The 18,200-nt window shown below is 46.4% G+C and overlaps 2 protein-coding genes across 5 annotated transcripts in view; one reads left to right on the forward strand and one right to left on the reverse strand.

Moving 5' to 3' along the window:
* Positions 1 to 6,833, forward strand: part of FBXL2 (F-box and leucine rich repeat protein 2) — a 79,808-nt gene extending 72,975 nt beyond the window's left edge. For 2 of the 3 annotated variants that reach the window (XM_029242294.1, XM_029242297.1), the window contains 2 exons: positions 4,865 to 5,077; positions 5,715 to 6,833. In XM_029242294.1, the coding sequence (XP_029098127.1) occupies positions 4,865 to 5,077; positions 5,715 to 5,822 (321 nt within the window). In that variant the 3' untranslated portion in view covers positions 5,823 to 6,833. The remainder of the gene's footprint in view (positions 1 to 4,864; positions 5,078 to 5,714) is intronic. The other variant, XM_029242295.1, reaches the window with a different exon arrangement.
* An 888-nt stretch (positions 6,834 to 7,721) lies between these two features.
* UBP1 (upstream binding protein 1) overlaps positions 7,722 to 18,200 on the reverse strand; it is a 68,525-nt gene continuing 58,046 nt past the window's right edge. For both annotated transcript variants that reach the window (XM_029242292.1, XM_029242293.1), the window contains 7 exons: positions 17,907 to 17,961; positions 17,566 to 17,659; positions 14,532 to 14,622; positions 13,666 to 13,775; positions 12,493 to 12,635; positions 11,741 to 11,792; positions 7,722 to 9,727 (listed from right to left, as the gene is read on the reverse strand). In XM_029242292.1, coding sequence (XP_029098125.1) covers positions 9,690 to 9,727; positions 11,741 to 11,792; positions 12,493 to 12,635; positions 13,666 to 13,775; positions 14,532 to 14,622; positions 17,566 to 17,659; positions 17,907 to 17,961 — 583 coding nt within the window. In that variant the 3' untranslated portion in view covers positions 7,722 to 9,689. The remainder of the gene's footprint in view (positions 9,728 to 11,740; positions 11,793 to 12,492; positions 12,636 to 13,665; positions 13,776 to 14,531; positions 14,623 to 17,565; positions 17,660 to 17,906; positions 17,962 to 18,200) is intronic.

The following is an 18,200-nucleotide window of genomic DNA, read 5'->3' on the forward strand; positions in this document are numbered from 1 at the left end:
TATCCCTATTTTATCAGTGAGGAAGCTGAGGCTCAGAGCGGTTAAGAAGCTTGCCCAGATTTACACAACTGCCCAAAGGACCCAGATCTCGTGGCTTCCGTAGGGTCTGGTCTTTCCACTGCCCTGAGATACACGACAGATTTTTAAGCCAGCTCTATCCCCTTTGAACTTGCTCTGTCAGCAAGGGCTAGGATTTTATAACATCATTAGAGCTCCATTTGGCCTTGAGTTACTCTCCCCACCAGTTTTCCTTATTTCCACATTCCTTCTGGATGCTTCTCCCTCAGGCACAAGTGTGCTGGGCTTTGGACAGCTCTGGGACTTTGAGTTTGGTGTCAGATTTCAGAGATAGTCAGAAACCAACCTGTTTCCAGATTCTCTGCTGAAACTGTTTCCCTCTACACACCTGCAGATAATTTTGTCGTTCTAATGTCTTTACTCCCAAATTAGTTCTGATCTGGTTTTATAATTGATAGAACCAGTTGTCTGATGGGCTTTCTCCACCCCTTGTCCCCGTGTCCCTGAGATGGCCTGCTTCTCAGAGGTGTGGGGAAGGTTAGGAGCCCCGTGCTTTGTTTCCTGTTTTAACCCCCCTCCTCCCTGTTGCCCAAGGGCTCTCTCCCCGACTAGGAGATACCCTGGACTTGGACTCCCACCCCTTGGGCAGTGTCGTCTCTTGTGTGCACGGGACAAGGCCTTCCACCAGCTCCCTAACTCCTGCTTCCTCAGGAGTGCAGGCCCACCTCAGCGACGGGTCAGGAAATGTCTTCCAAATAGTGTTCTCCCCAGCAGGGATCCTGGTGACTGAAATCTTCTCCATCTTCCCCGATATTCATACAAGCTACTTCCAGAAAGGGGACTTAGAGTAAAAGATAAACTATAATAAAACCCAGAAGTCCAAGATAAGAGCCTCAGATGAAAATAAAAAAGAAAAATACCTGGAGGATTATTAGCAGAAAAGCAGGGAAACAGTTGCAGTTGAAATCTAAACTTAGCTTTGGAGATGCCTAGTAGCCCACACAGAAAAGGGAAATGCTGTGGATTAAATCTGATTATATTCATCAAATTCACTCTACAAACACCTCTTGAGGAGCACTACATGCCGGGCACTGTTCTAGGCACTGGAGAGTGAAAAGATCATTCATCAGAAGAGACAGACTTTATCGTCACTCAGAAATTGCACAGCAGTGTGTGTCTGGATCCTTGTTAACGGATACTCCAGGGGCTCTCCCTGCTACGGACATGGTAGCAGCGCCTCTGTCAGCCCCCAGGTAGAGCCAAGGGTGAGTGGAAGCTCAGGGTTGTTGGACGTGCGTTTCTGCCGCTGCAGGTCTCACAGCACAGATGCACAGTCTTGGTGCGGGGCAGCCCAGGTGCGCCTGGGACACACGCATAGGAGCAGCCGGTCCCCACCTCCCTGGGGGAGGGCCAGAGCTCTCCATGCTGGAGCCTGGGGTCCACCCCAGGGAGTCCTCCCCCAGCCTGGGGAGCTCAGAGGAGCCAATGCTATTGGGGCGAAGCTCCATAGATTCAGAATTTTGAAATCTGGTTTTTAGCTTTTACTAAAGGTCTGCAAGCAGGAAGAAATGAGGGAAGTGATCACTAGCCCTGAGCCAGGTAACTATCACACCTCATTTGCTAAACTTCAGTTCCCCGGTTCTTCTTTACATGTGAAGGAGGCGAGTGTGCACATACCCCCACCCCTTCCAGGAACTGCTCTGTGATCCTCAAGGGAGGAAGGGCCTTGTACTCTCACAAAAACCAAATCTAGAAGGCCATTTTGAAAGGGAAACTCATCATGTTTCTTTGAAAATAAGTCAAATATACAGTTGCAAACAAGGGGAACTTCAGATTCAAAAGAACACAGAGGAGTTTATGAAGTTTGTTCAAAGGAGGTGAAGGATCCCCTTTGTTACTTTATTTTTTTTTTTTATTTTTATTTTTTTTTGCGGTACACGGGCCTCTCACTGTTGTGGCCTCTCCCGTTGCAAAGCACAGGCTCCGGACGCGCAGGCCCAGTGACCATGGCTCACGGGCCCAGCTGCTCCACGGCATGTGGGATCTTCCTGGACCGGGGCACGAACCCGCGTCCCCTGCATCGGCAGGCGGACTCCCAACCACTGCGCCACCAGGGAAGCCCCTCTTTGTTACTTTAGTTTGTGGGATGTCATCAGCAGGTTCTGTTGTTAACTGGGGGGCTGGTTTCCTCTTCAGTACCGGAGCCAGTTTTTTTTGACTTTTAAAATATTAATGCAGCTCATTGGTCCTAGAAGCTATCTAAGAATTTTAGCTATTATATTAAAGAATAAAGAATTACAGCCAATAAAGACTGTATTATTTTCTTGATGCCACAGAGTTTTATCTTTCACCCTGATTTATCACAGCCTTTACCAGTGAGATTTATACCTTCATATGTTTTCTTGTTACTAATTAGTGCCCTTTTCAGCTTAACAAAGTCCCTTTAACATTTCTTGTAAGGCAGGTTTAGTGATGATGAACTAGTTTAGCTTTAGCTTGTCTGGAAAACGCTCTCCTTCCGTTCTTTTTTTGTGGCCACGCTGTGCGGCTTGCAGTGTCTTAGCTCCCCAACCAGGGACTGAACCTGGCCCCCAGCAGTGAAAGTGCTGAGTCCTAACCACTGGACTGCCAGGGAATTCCCATCTCTCCTCAGTTCTGAATAGCTTTGTTGGGTTTAGCGTTCTTGGTTGGGATTTTTTTCATTTCTGTCAGCACTCTGAATGTATCGTGCCCCTCCCTTCTGGCCTGCAGCGTTTCTACTGAAAAGCCTGCTGATAGTCTTACGGGGAGTTCCCTTCTGTGTAACAAGTTGTTTTTCTCTTGCTGCTCTTAAGATTCTTTAATTTTTGACATTTTAATTGTAATGTGTTTTGGCATGGGTCTCATCTTATTTGGAATCCTCTGGGCTTCCTGAATCTGCATGTGTTTCCTCCCCCAGGCTAGAGAAGTTTTCAGCCATTATTTTCTCCATTAGCTTTTCTGCCTGTTTCTCTCTCTTCTCCTTCTGTTACCCTCATAATGAGAACGTTAGTCCACTTGATATTGTCCCATAAGTCTGTTAGGGTATCTTCTTTACTTTTTTTCATTCTTTTTCTCTTTGCTGCTCTGATTGGGTGATTTTCACTGCCATGTCTTCAAGTCACTGATCCTTTTATCTGCTTCATCTAGTCTGTTCTTGAAACCTTCTACTTTATTTTTCAGTTCAGTTGTATTCTTCAGCTCCGTGACCTCTGTTTGGTACTTTTCCCAGATAAGGGTGTAAACTCCTGTCTGGGGGGATACTGACCAGGGAGAGTGCAGAGATGGCATGTACCTGCACCTGCCTTTGCTGAGAGCACATCTGTAGGCCTCTAGATGTGTACCAGACCTGAAGCCCGCCCTGTAAGCTCCAGGACAAGCAAATAGGCCTCTTTCCCAGAAAGGCTGGGGGTGTGTTTCAGCCTGATGTCTGTAAAGTGCCCTGGAGGTGGTAGCCTGCCAAGAATTCTTTCATGTTAAAGTCCCATGGGACCTAGGCATACAAGCCTTTTTTGGCCATCAGGGCCAGGTGAGCAAGGAGCATCCCATGGGCACCTTATACAAAGACTGGGGCACCAGAAATAGAAACCAGGTCACCAGGCAGATGTAAAAGCTCCCCTCTGGGAGATACTGGTGCTCTGGAGCATGGCAGAGGGGAGAGCAAAGACAGCATCAGCCTCCAAGGTCTCTAGTAAGGATTACAGTCAGCCCTTGGACGTGTGTTTAATTAGAAGCTTGTGCCCCTGGCTGCAGCTGTGAGGACAAGCTCCTAGTCCTTCCGAGAAAGACGACTCCTGGGTGTTTTCTCTTGCTGATCCCGGGACGTGGGAGCCACTTAACAATCTCTCCATTGGTTACAGTCCCGTGGGACCCTGCAGGCCAGGAGATGGATGTGTCCCCTGGCAACAGCTGCAAAAACTGGGGCACCAGACACACGTGAAACTCTCCCCCTGAGAGAAACATAGAGACAGAGAATGAGGATGGCACCCTGGCGCGAGGCAGAGGCAGGGCCAGGAGAGGATGCGAAATAGTGCTCACCGGGAAGGAAGAAGCCCAGAATTTAAAAAAGAAAATGTCATCCAGTGGCTGGAGCTCGGCAGAGGGAATGTGCAAAGATGGCCCCCGCCCATCTCTAGGCCCTGGGGGCACCCCAGCAGGCCCCCCAATGTGTCACCTAGCAGGCGAGCCTCCCACACCCAGGCTGGGCTCCCCTCCATCAGCTGGGCCCTGGGGGTGGGGAGGGCCCGGGTGTGAAAGTCCTTTGAATTCCTCCTCACATTGCTGTGGTCTCTGGGTCTCCGGAGGTCAGCGGGTTGGTTTTTCCAGCTAGACGTTCAGGTGCCTGATGTGGGGTTAAACTGTTCTAAACCATTCGCTCCTCAGTGAGAAGCTCCAGGTTATGAGTTCCCTCCCGCCCGGGGGTCTCCGCGCTTGGGGCCGGGGTTCATGACAGACTGTGGCCCAGCCTCTTCTTCCGCTTCCAAGTGGGCCTTCTCTCATCTGCCCAACGTGGAGAGTCGTTCAGCCAGTTTTTATGTTTTTTTCTGGAGGAAGCTGTTCCCTGTGTAGCTGTAGATTCGCTGTTTGCGGGAAGAGGTGAGTTCAGGATCCTCACGGCGCAGACCGCCCTCTGCAGTGTCGGTTCCCATCTTTACCTGGCGGGAAGGTGAGAGAAGCCGCTGCCCATGGGCCCACAGCTTTGTGCTCCATCCTCCCGCTGCTCAGTGGTTCCCAGGGACGCTGCCTGGGCCGGCTTCCCTGCTCTTCCTGGGCCGTGAGCCTTGGAATGAGAGGGTCCGGCAAACATCGGTGCTTCCCCTCATTCCAGAGCCTGTCCCACTGTGAGCTCATCACGGATGATGGGATCCTGCACCTGAGCAACAGCCCTTGTGGCCACGAGAGGCTGCGGGTGCTGGAACTGGACAACTGCCTCCTCATCACTGACGTGGCCCTGGAGCACCTGGAGAACTGTCGTGGCCTGGAGCGCCTTGAGCTGTACGACTGCCAGCAGGTCACCCGCGCGGGCATCAAGCGGATGCGGGTAAGTGTCGGGCAGCAGCCACACCTGGCAGTTTCTCAGCAAACGACAAATACACCAAGAATCAACATCCATTTTCTACATTCTGTCCTGGGCCAATAGTTATGCAAACTATCCTCTTAGACTTCTTCTAAATTTCCTTATTAGACCCCACCCTGGAAAGAGTCGACTTCTAGAATGGGTCTGGGTGGAGGTTCCATGTGGTCTGTTGATTAGCAAACTTATTAGAAGGAAAGGGACTTCAGGCTGTTATCAGTAGGCTTGATCTTTGCTAATTTCTAGGTATAAAGTGTCTTAATAACTGTGGCGTTCTTTCCGCATGTAGTTCACCTGCATCGTTCTTGAATACGCTTTAAGTTTAGGCAACTTAGACCCCTAAGCAGCCCCAGGTGCTACAGCTGTTACATCTCTACTCGGCTTGCACACAGGGACAGCGACCACCCCTTTGTCTTTAAAAGGTGCTGTCTGGGGAGACGTGCGTGTCGACAGGAGCAGCGTTAGCGCACACCAGAAATTCTGTGGGACTATCTGCCTAATGGTAGAATGAACTGGGCTCTGTAGGAGAGCTGTGGGCTTTTCTGGGGTTACGCCTGCAATCCCCACACTGTCTTATGACTACACCTTGCCTTTCTACTTTCAGGCCCAGCTCCCTCATGTCAAAGTCCATGCCTACTTTGCTCCTGTCACCCCGCCGACAGCAGTGGGAGGAAGTGGACAGAGGCTATGCAGGTGCTGTGTCATCCTCTGACAGCAGCTGCCCAGCCCAGGGCTTCATGAGGTGTCCCTTCCTCCCGAGGACCCGAGTCTTTCTGACGTACTCCACCAACATCCAAATCTGTTGATTCTCCATTGGGAAAGGCATTTACAGGTAAAAGACTTCTGCAGGGACTGCAGTAACTCTTGTGATAGTTTTTACCTTTATTCTGCTGTGATGCAATCAGTTCGAAGCCTTGTGTCAATTACCACAGGGCAAGAGTGGTCATAGTGCAGCCAGGACCGTGCAGGAGCCCTGGATCTCTAGAGGTGGGTGCCTCCCTCGGTACAGGACTCCTGCCCTTGGCTTTGTCAGCATTCCTCGAACAGACCATTAGTGTTAGCACAAATTGAGCAGAAAAATAAGCTGTTGATTCTCTACCTGATACTTCAGCCAGTGGCCTACTTTTATTCACAACGATTCCATTTTGATTAGCAGGACTTTTCCACTTTGAAGATTAAATAGTAACTTTATCAAAGTGACTATACTGCAAATTCATAATGCCCGACAGTTTTCTATGTAGCGACTTACGTGGAAGGCAAGTTAATAGGTTTCCATGAGACACCAAAGAATGAGGACTCTAAACAGGGTGAAGCAAGGTCTTCACCTTTCTGTTTCTGTCAACTTGTCATATATCCTTTTGGGGACCAAAAACTAAACAAAAGCAACTCAGTTTGTGTTGCCTGATTGGAAATCATAAGCTCTGGCGTAGGCTATGGCACATAATGTGTTGTTGTTATAGAAAAGCTGATCATGTCATGTCTCACAAACTTTGGGGGACCTTAAAGAAACAGAATTAAGGCTCAAGTTATCTATAATATAATCAATTAAAAATAATGGATGCATGTAGAATGGGTGTGATTTTTTTCCAAGTTTATTTTAAAATCTTAGAAATCAAGTTACACCAGGACTATTCAAAAATTTTACACACTTAAAAAACTAAAATCAGTAAAGCGTTGGCACCTTTGAGACTTACATAAAAATGAATAAACCACTGCAATGCTTAAGCCAGAGGGTTTTATTGCTATTATCTCACGGCAGACAAATCTGAGCAAAACCATCTTCCAAATTCAGGCGTTCCTAATGTTACCTGAAATCTGATAAGATGATCTGGTTTCTGCTCTGTGCTGTCCACATTTGTGACCTTTACTGCATCTCTGTGTTAATGGTAGCCAACCCTTCTTAGTAACCACTCCCCAAACTGAAGAGCCCAGAGCTCACGGGAAGCTGAGGGAAACAGCAAAAACGAGAAATTTCTCCATGACGAGCAATACTTCTAATTGGGTTATGGTTCTATTAGGTGGAGAGTTTTAGAAGCATTTAGGATCCAAGGCCTCAGCTGCATTCTGGGGAGAGAAGGCAAATAGATGGATAATACAACTCTATAAATCAATTAACAGGATTATCAGAATAAGCATTAAAGTCCTGATGATTTTGCTGCCTTATTGTGTGTATACCATAGCAGTTATCTAAATATACATTTACACCACTGTGTGGGGGAAAAAATGGCTGTTGCAGGAAGCTATGAATATAGTTTCTATTTCAAAAATTTAAATGACCATGGGCCTTCTATACATTATCTCTTTTGAGCCCGGACACAACCTCTCACGGCTACTGGACTCTGGCTGAATGACGTTGGACCACATCTACAAAACAGGAGAACCTCTGTTAAGAAAAATCAGGTTTGCTTCCCCTTTAAGTGTGGCACAGTCACTGGATAAGCTGTCCTCAGTTGCATCAGCTTTGAGGAAACAAACTGAAAACACACACTCCCATCAGCTCTTATAACAACATTGGGACTGGTGTGTACTCAGAACATACACAGTGAACTCCTTGATTCTATGACATGAGGTGACACACTGGCAGGAACTTGGATTTTAAATGAGACACACATTTGCAAAACAATCGGAAAACATTTATTATACTGAAATGTGTACATCCTACTATTAAAAAAACAAAGTAGCAAATTTGCTGGTGCCATAATTTAACCTGTTTCACTGGGACAGACTAATGTTCAGTGCTGCTTGGTGTCATTTCAAGTTTGATGAGCTTTAATTATTTTTACCCCACTTGTAACACCTGATGAGGAATTCAAAACAGCACACAGCATTAAAAATGACATTTATTGTTCCATAAATCTTGAGACTCAAAAAGGAATGCTAAATAGACAAGCAAAACTCTAAACAATTAATTAAGAGAGAAGCTCACTTCTTTCCCAAGTGACTGGTACAGAAAACATGTGGTCATACAAAAGCAAAGGGAAAATGACGGAAAGGAAAGCTCTCCTGCTTTAGGGTCTATACAAGTTATGGATATTTTCAAACCAAAGATGGAATATTTAGAGACATTACTTTTAAATATCAGATAACCCCCTTTATGAATAAAACGTAAAATGCCAAAGCTTTCACCCACTGAAGTAGTTTTGTCTTCTGGGAGAGATTTTAAACTCAAAATTACCCATTCCTATTTCTGCCTGAACAGAGATAGATAGATAGATAAGGATCAAATAATACACTCAAAACCAAGACACTGGGTGAACGGACAGAAACGGTATAATTAAAATGGGATCGAAAATTGTGTCTGGTACACCACAGGCCTCAAATGCTTGCTGATGAATTCTGGGAAGGCTTCGGGTGAAGGGGAGAGATACTAATGATTGATTGATAGTAGAAAAAATTGCAAAAACAGTGATTCCCTTTGGAAAGTATACTGGCCAACAAGCATTGGTTTTGTGAAAGAGGCACTCTTTTTATAGAAAAAGAAGCTATTATGTGGTGTATAAAAAAGTCCCTAAATAATCACCAGAATGTTACCCGTGATTGTACTAAAGCTCCATATTAGAGAAATGTGAGGAATTTTGATGGTACAATATAGTGTTTGTTTGTGATGTCTAGTGTTCCACAAATAAATTTCAACTCTTGATAATGAAGACCCCTTAACACCAAGTCAGAAACTATCACACTGTTTTCTCCTGCTTAGGTGTATTTCCAATGTTGGGGACAGGTCTTTAAAAAAGTTTAACAACAGTATGGTGCAGGGTGGGGTGGGTAGTCAGAGACAGAGAGAGGGAGGAAAAGGAGAAAGAAAACCACATGAGTTTAAAAGGCATTGGGGCTTCAAAAATGAAAACCAAAATGCTAAAAACGGAAGCAGAAGCAAAAAAGTTTTTCAATAAATCTGTGACAAAGCAAAAACACAAAAGTCTTTGTACCTATTAGGATTTACACTGATCCTCTCACCAAGGTACTCTTGATAATGCAGTTTGCTTCACGCCCCTCTTCCTGGCTTGGGGCTTCTCCGATCTGGCATGATCACGGCAGATGCGCACCCTCAGACATGATTTTTTCCAAGAAGGCGCCAAGCCTCTCCCCTGACCACTGATCGGCCCGTATCAGCGCCGGCCTCCCTCTCCCCACACGTGGATTTGGCACTGGCCCCGCAGCAGCCAGTGCCCCCCCACCCCTACCCCGGTCAGCATAAGGTCCCGGCAGCAGAAGCCGAACTGGCCCAGAAAGGTAAATGCCCACAGTACGTCTTTACATTCATTTCCAAACCGCATACAGTGTAAAAAGACAGCGAAGGCTGCTTCTAGGGACTGTGTCTACTGGCCTCTCTGGCAGAGAAGCAGGCGGCCTACCTGCACCGGGGCCCGACGTGCTCACTGTCCCGGGGCGAGGCCGAGGCAGTGAAGCGAAGGAGACGTGCCTCTCATCCAGCTTGTGAGAAAGGTCATCCTGTGTTTTCAATATGAAACATTTCATACGGTAAAATCCAATCCCAAGACTTCTTGGATTCAGTCTTCACACACTTTTAAGCGTAACTTTAACTGGTGCTGAATAGAGTTCAGACTACGTCAAGACGTCACTTCAAAATTATGTGGACGCCACCGCCGTTTTCAGCTGCGGAAAAATGAAAGGGACGTTAGGCGCAATTTTTTACCAGGCTGGAGAATCAAGACTACGTTGAACACTCCTAGAACTCTACAACCCCCCGCCCCAGTTCAGAGGGGGTACCTTTAAATATTCTAGAGGAAAACAAGCTAACTTGCTCCAGTCCCTCTTGCCTACGGCAGCATCACATGCACATTCCCTTTGCCTGCCCCACCCCCCACCTGAGGGCAAGGCACAGGGCACAGACTATCCAATGAACTGGGTGCTCACATCCACCTTTTCAGGAAATAATTTTTGAACTCCTCAAAAGTAGATCTGAAACATTTTAAAAAACACATCACTACTTTTGCGCGATGGCCTAGTGTTTCTCGGGAGATGGCGAGAAGCAGCAGTACAGGCGGTCATCGAGGAACAAATGAATTTTTCCATAAGGACCAATGTCTGAAAACAGTACACTGAGCAGGGCGGGGACGTCCTGTGATGCCTGACACCAGAAACCCCACCGCCTTCACAGGACGCAGCCACACATTCACTGTACGAACTGCCTCTTTTATAGACAGTGTGAGTTTTGCAGAGTAAAAACTGCATTGTTTTGAGAACGAAAAATTGAGCCAGAACGGTACTAAACTAAACATGTCTGATAAGAAAAGATAAAGTGGGCCAGTTCACAGACTAAACAGCCCTGCACTGCAGGTTAACTTGGTGGCTTAGGAGACATGTCAGGCAGGCACAGGGTGAAGTCCTAACTTCAGCCCCTCCCTTCAAGGTGGGCTGCTCTCTTCCCAGGAAAGGGTGACACGTGACATCGTGCTCTTTGAGGTGCAGCTTTAGATCTTAACTCATCAGACTTTTAAAGGTCTCTTCTCATAGTAACTTTACATTTAAAAAAACCCCTCCTTTATCCAGCCCTGTAACTGGAACTCTACTGAACCCCGTCTGGGCCCGCTCTTCACATTCTCTCCCTCCATAACCTCAAGAATTTCTACCGCTTTGAGTCACGGCGGACACACTGAAGGCTTCCAGGTTTACACCTCAAGCCCAGGCCTCTCTTGCCAGCCCCAGCCGGCTATGATTTCCACGTCCTAAAACAGAAGCCTTGGCCGCTTCCCCCAAGCCCGCCTACCTCTCCACCGCGACCACCGCCTGCCCAGCTGCTCCTGTGAGAGTCACAACCACTCCTCCCTCCAGTGTGGAGCCCAGCAGGGCCCTGTCTATCAGCGTCCAAGATCCCGTCACCTCTCATCTAGATGACATCTCCTGCCTCCAGTTTTCCCACCTTCTCATCTGTCTCCACAGAGTTGCGAGTGGAAGAAAAGAAAAATCTATTCACATTACTCGTCTGTTTAAACAACATCACTGACTTTCCAGTGCATTTCAAATAAAATCTAAACTCCCACCACCGCCAGGCATTGCCTACCAGACCCGCCTCCAGCTCTGCTTGTCCTCGCCCTGCACAGCAGCCACGGGCCCTCTCAGGCCTCCAGAGCAGCCACGCTCCTTCCTCTGCACCCGGCCCCGCGCCAGCTGGGGTGCTGCTCCTCGTGTGTTCAGTTCCCCCTCAGTCTCCAGGTCTCAGCGTTCGTGACAGCTCCTCAGAGAAGCCTCCACAGCTGCGTGGCCCCCTCCTCCACAAGCAAGCCCACTTCCCCATTCATTCATGGCACCTAAATTACCTATTTGTAATCTGTGTGCATCTATGGACCAATTCTGGTTTCCTTTCCCCATTACAGGAGGGGAAGACCTTTCTAGCACCAACGGCATGTGTCTGACATGAGGTGCTCAGTAAAATGTTGGCTAAATGGACTGGGGTTTTTCTCCAGGCATCCAGAAGGACTGATTCCTCTTCCTTGCTTGCTAGTTAATTTCCACAATATTTCAGTCACTAGAAATATTTCCTTGATTCCTTTTTCAAACTTCTTAAAATTAGTAAAGCCAGCATTTCCAAAAGTAAATATGCAAGATGACTGCTGATTTCAGGCACACACTATCTTTCATGATTCTCGCATTTCAAGACACACGTACCTTTTACTGTGGAGAATAAAAAACAACTCTCATCTTGAAAGTTCTGAACCATCTAGAAGGATAAAGCAGATGTATAATTAAGATCCAACTGTCTTAACTGAGTAAAAGTAGTAAAAGAAGAATGTCATAATCTATATATAGCTGCACAAGTACAGGACTCAACGGCCAAAATGGTAATTCAAATAGGCAGTGTGAGGTAGCAAGGGCTTACACCTGCTGTACTGGCCAGCTCGGTGCTGACCGTGCTTGCCCATGGGGGCCCGGCGATCTGGTCAGTCACCCTCCAGCCCACGGGGAGGCATTCGCCGCTGGGTTCTGTGATAGTGACTAACAAAAAGTTGCTGCCAAAGTGCTCTTACTTGCTTGTCACTGAACACGGGGCGGCAGTGAACTGCCCTTCTAACCTCACAGCTTTTTAAAATCAGCCATCAAATAGTACACAAAAGGAAAACACATTCAAATGCCTTGCTAAAAAGGGCCAAAGGCTCGCTAACCCAGAGCCCCCCAGTGACCAGTGTCGGAGTTCAAAGAGGGCGGGATCGGAGCTCCGGTTCTCCTTTACCTGTATTCCTTCTACCACCCAGGACACCTAGAACTCTTGGTTATAAATTCTTCCCAATCTTGATTCCCAACTCTGAAAATGATTCTCATGAGTACTTGCCAAAGGTGTCACAGATTTTTTTTCTATAGCACTTCAGTAATACATATAAAAGTAAATATCAGTGTGAAAGAGAAAAGGGCATGCCAGTTACCTGATCGCTAACAAGAATGTGAATACCGGTGGGACCCTGTCTGTAAACCTGGTTAATTTGGTGGAAAGGAATATTAAACACCAACGCAAGTTTTCGAGCAACTTCTGAAGCAACCATTTCTTCTAAGTAGATTGCATGATAAACTGAAATAAAAAATAAGAACAGCATTTTAGCAGTAATCTTTGATCTATTTTCCACCTGATCTATTGGAAGATCACTCCTTTCAAAGTACTAAAGAAATATAAGAATACTTCTCCCCTTACTACCCATGTGAATATAATAATACATTATCTATGCTCACACATAATTTAATTAACAATAACCTCTGTACAAAAGTATCTGAGGTTTTATCTTAAAAGCAAGCAGGAAGTGACTGCAGATGGGCACAGGTGATCATTCTGGAGTAATGGGACTGACACTGGATTGTGGCAATGGCTGCAAAACTGTAAACTGATTAAAGTATCGTTGAATTGTGCGCTTGCAGTGGGAGGACTTTGTGGTATGTAAGTTACACCGAAAGAAAGCCATTTTCAAAAATGCTATGTATTTCTAGCCATATATAAAAAGAACTCTAAAAAGGTCATAGTTTTTGATTCAGTAAACCTACTACTGGGAATTTATCCTAAAGAATAAAAAGCTACCTCTCCCCTCTTCCTTTCCCCTAAAGAATTAAAAACAGTGTAGAAGACGGCACACGAGAAGCTAAGGATGTGGACCACGAGGCCTCCTGCTTCTCTACAGAAAGCCCAGCTGTTTTTGGAACACCTGACGATGCAGCAGCCCTTGTCTGCAAAGCGTCAGGCACATCTGCAGTGAGCCTGAGTCTCGCAGGTCCTGCTGTACTACTGACTCAAGCCAAACACGGATCAGGAATATCAGTGCTTTTACTTTGCTTCCCCAAACAAGGGTTTTTTCATGTGTGTGAGTACAGAAACCTTTGCTTAGAATTTGGAACTACAATTAAGGTAAGACTACAGAGAGGCTCTAAAGCAGGGGTGCCATACTCTGCCCTACACTTGTTCTTTTAAAATTAAATTTTATCATAACAACAGCCGAGAAGGGCCACTGCCTCTCACCGCTGCCAGGACAACCCGGTGGCCCCCACCAACTCAGAAGGACAGTGGCAGGAAGCCGAGTGTCCTGGCCCCCCCATCCCTGCCCGCCCATACCCACCGTAGGGCGTGGCGGCGCTGCCGTCGCCCCCGCCACCCGCTGCCTGCTGCTGCCCCTGCGGCGCCGGCTGCTCGCGGCAGACGTAGAGGGTCAGGCGGGGCCGCACCGACCTGCAACCAGAAGACAGCGCTTGTGAGCCGGCAGGAGGGCCGCACGCGCAAGCGACAGCTACAAGAATCTAGGGTCTATTTCCTTAGGAGAACTTTACAACGTTACTTCATTATACGAAATAATTTACTAGGAAGAATATAAAAACACACACCTCACACCAACTATCACAGGTTATCACAGGTGGTCTAATCTGATGATCCAGACTCTAAACCATTGAGATGGTCGGTCAGATGCTGGTAAATTTAAGTTTCAAGATTATGTCAGCAATGTAACATCAGTAAAATTCAGTTTAATGGAATTCTCACACCACAAGTCTAGAAATACCAACGATAGTAAATGGATCTTAAAAGCCAGCACAGTTTACAGTTCTATCATTTTAATTCACAATTAGAAGTTTACATTTTTAATAACTGTTTAGTAGTGTCACATGACCTTGAAAACCATAGATTCTGTAGAGCTCACCTAAATGAGAAGTTTGTTTTCTTGGCAACAAACCCAGTCGTCTTCCAGACCACAGTCCTGCCCATGTGCATTTCTAGTCTTACAGTCTACCTCTGCCCTCAGTGCCTGCATCATATCTGGGCCTGCCTGAAGGTGTACACAAAACAGTCTCCTCGTGAGCACGGCGGGCCAGCGGCCACAGCGCAAGGGCACACGCCGACGTGGCGTGGACACATCCTGCCCGCAGTCCCCACGCGAACAAGGGCACATTCTTATTTCAAGCAGAACAGTTCCTTTTAAACACGGTATTTTACCTTGACTTCAGTGAATTATAGAGCCGAATTCCATCGGCTGCACCACAAATTTGTACTAGATCTTCCTTTGTCAGTTTTAACAAGTCGGCACCTGGAGAAGAGCAAAAAGAATCTTCTCAAGGAAATGGGAGAAGAACCAGCAGTACGGGCTACTCTGCAGCATCTGTCTTCATAGTTTAACGTCCTTCGAAGCCATCGCCAGGTCTCCTGTGTATACACATACACATGAACAACACACACACACATACCTGTCCCTCACAGCCAAAGAGAATGCTGGCTCTCCATGTTCTCTATCAAGAAGGAACTCAGAAGCCCAGAGGCTGGAAAATCAGAGCAATGAGCCGACAGCAAAGGGCCGACAGGAATGTCTCTTCCCAGTACAGGATTTCAGTGCCTGCCTTATTCTGGCTGGGTGGAGCTCGTGAAGATGAACATGATTCTGACCCCAGATAGTTCACCTTGAGATGACCCAGACCAATCTTTAATTTACAAAAGGAAGAAATGGAAGTCAGAGTTTGGGGGACCTGCCCAAAGGCACACAAGTTGGCAGCAGAGCTAGGACTAGGTCTCTTGTTTATTTATTTATTTTTGCGATACACGGGCCTCTCACTGTTGTGGCCTCTCCCGTTGCGGAGCACAGGCTCCGGACGCGCAGGCTCAGCGGCCATGGCTCACGGGCCCAGCCGCTCCGCGGCATGTGGGAATCTTCCGGGACCGGGGCACAAACCCGCATCCCCTGCATCGACAGGCGGACTCTCAACCACTGTGCCACCAGGGAAGCCCCAGGACTAGGTCTCTTTATACTGTAACATGCTACATACAGTGCAACATTCTATAACAAACAACTCCATCACAGCAGCCAGTTTTAATACAAAAGCATGACAGAGAATTGCATATTATACTTAAGGTTTCCCCCAGAAGTATTTGGTGTGTAAGTGACATGGTATCTAGCATTTGCTTTAAAGTAGGACAGAAAGGGAAGGTGGGGGGAGTGGGAGAGAAAGACACTGATCTAGGCTGGTCGTCTCTGGAGCTGGGTGTGGTGACACGAGCTCATCACTCTTTCTTCTATGTTTTACGTTTGAGTGTGTCTACAATCTTTTGTTTTACCTTTTACTGACGCTCAAGATGTAGTTTATTGGGAGAATTAAGATGCCCTCTGGGATTAAAGCATGACCTCCATATGATAAATATCCACTTACATATGTAACGAGATTAATGGAGTTATCTACTTTTGAGGGCTTGAATGTTAAGAGCCTAATCATCTTCTAGTTTGTAAAAGGACAAAGACCAGAGGAGCACATCTCCCATGAGGCACGAGCACTGTTGGAGCTGTTTATGGAGTCAGGTAAGCAGAGACAGACGCTGTCATCTCTACCAGGGGACCTTCCATACACACCTCTGCCAACAGGGCTCCCAGGAGCGACCAGAGACGTGTGTGCCCATCCTTCACCCACACACAGAGCTGGACAGACACTGCACAGCCCTCTCCAAAACATGACTGCCTAACAGGCTAAGAGAAAGAAGCCTCCCTCTTCTCGCCTTTCTACTGTTGGGAAGCTCACAGGGGAAGGAAAAGGCAGGAGGCCAAGCCACCGTGATCACCAGTCAGAACTATAACACGCATCGTCTGACAGAACAGGAACCTGGGCCCTCGTGGCAGAGCCTTCCGACTGTGCAGTGCTCTCCCTGTCTCCCCTGTGAGCATCCAAGATGCGCCCCACACCCCGCAACACGCTGAAATTTTTAAATGTTTTTCACAGATAAAAGGCTTACTTAATCATAAAAATGTGCATCCCAGCTAGCCAACGACTTTCACCCAGCACTTCAATTTTAAAGAGACAAAGCGCTACCTGGGGAATGACTAACCATGACACAAGCACAGCAATAAAGGGCTGATGTAATAGAAAACCACGTTCTTTGTGAAACCAGGCTTTCCTCTAGGCCAGCTGGGTGCACACATGTTCTCTCCTCTTAAAAGGCTCGAGCTGCATTTGGATGGTCCCCCAACACCATGGGCTAAGGAGAGCCAGCTGCCACTTCACCATGGCCCAGGAGGAGTTTGGTCAGGACATGTTACTAAGTGTTCTGTCGGGAAAGGGTCCCAGGGCCAAATATGTTTAGGAAATGCTGCCCCTGCCCCAGCTGGCGTTATCTTATTACTGTCCCTCCAAACAGGCTTCCTATAGCACCAGCTGAAGTAGCACCGCCCGGTCCTTTCTGAAATTACATCTAAATACTCCCTTAGCTTACTAGGCAAGAAAAAAACTTAGGTCTATAAAAACCATATATGAGTACATTCATACCCTCTAATGCTACATAGCAATAAAGAGGAACAAACTATTGATACAACATCTTGGATGGAAGTAAGGGCCTTATGCTGAGAGAAAAAAAGGTAACATACTGTATGATTCCATTTATGTAACATTTTCGAAATGACAAAATCATGGAGACAGAAAATACATTAGTGGTTGCTAGGTATTAGGGATCATGGGGGAGGGGTAATTAGGGAGATCCCTGTGGTGATGGCAAGATTCTGCATCCTAACTTCGGTGGTGGTGGGCATACAATCTATACATGTGATAAAATGACACAGAACTGTATACACACATAGCACCAATGTCAATTTACTGGTTTTGATACTGTACTGTAAGTATGTGAGAAACTGAGTGAAGGGTACACTGGAACATATCTGTGTTATTTTTGCAACTTACTGCAAAGCAAAAATTATTTCAAATAAAAAGTTAATAAAATCAAAAAAATTGCATATAACTATATACATGTATACAAAAATGAGGGCATGTAAACCTGGTGAAACAGCATCGAGTTCCTGTTCTGATACTGCACCATAGGTCTGCAAGACACTACCACTCGGGACACTGGGCAGCTCCCTGTACAGGTACACAGGAGCTCCCTGTACAGGTTTGGGCAACTTCTTACGAATCTACATACAGTTACTTCCCCAAAATTTAATTACAGCTAATAAAAGTACAAAAACAAACGTGTGGGTGTGCACACACAAACACAAACATACCTAAAAAATTGGAGAACAGTCTTGTGTAGGAAGAGAATCTGTTTTTGAGCAGCCATTGTTGTGTTTCCTGGATCGTGGCTGAAGGCTGAAGTTGCTATTAACAAAGAAAATGAACACAAACAGAGGAAACTATTAAGGCTTACAAAAAATAATCCAAGTCACTGGCATGTTATAAAGAACATTTAAACAAAACACAGAAATCCTCCAGGTTTAAAGTTTAAAACACCCACGAAGAGCACAGGTGTGATTATTCAGTGACCCAAACAATGACTCAAACCCCTGTCAGAGGCTTCAAAATGCAGGACCCTGCAAGCATGATAGTTTAGGGTAAAGATACTTACTTCACTAGAGGTCTGTGAAACTCCATCTCCTTGATGATTTGGGGAAGAAGAATTGCTGGGGAGAAGGAAGAAAAGAATGATTATTATGATATATATATTTTAATCAAGACATTAAAGGCTATTAAACTAGGTGAACTTAAAATAATACTGTGGGACAGAGCAATGTAACTATGGAAAAAGAGTGCACAACTGGTCAAGGAGTCAATATGTTGATAAGATTAAGACACAGAAGGGAATTCCCTGGCGTTCCAGTGGTTAGGACTTGGCGCTTTCATTGACATGGCCCATGTTCAA

The sequence above is a fragment of the Monodon monoceros genome, unplaced genomic scaffold, assembly GCF_005190385.1.
Source record: "Monodon monoceros isolate NGI ecotype Baffin Bay Population unplaced genomic scaffold, NGI_Narwhal_1 Super_Scaffold_3, whole genome shotgun sequence".
Taxonomy (NCBI): Eukaryota; Metazoa; Chordata; class Mammalia; order Artiodactyla; family Monodontidae; genus Monodon; species Monodon monoceros.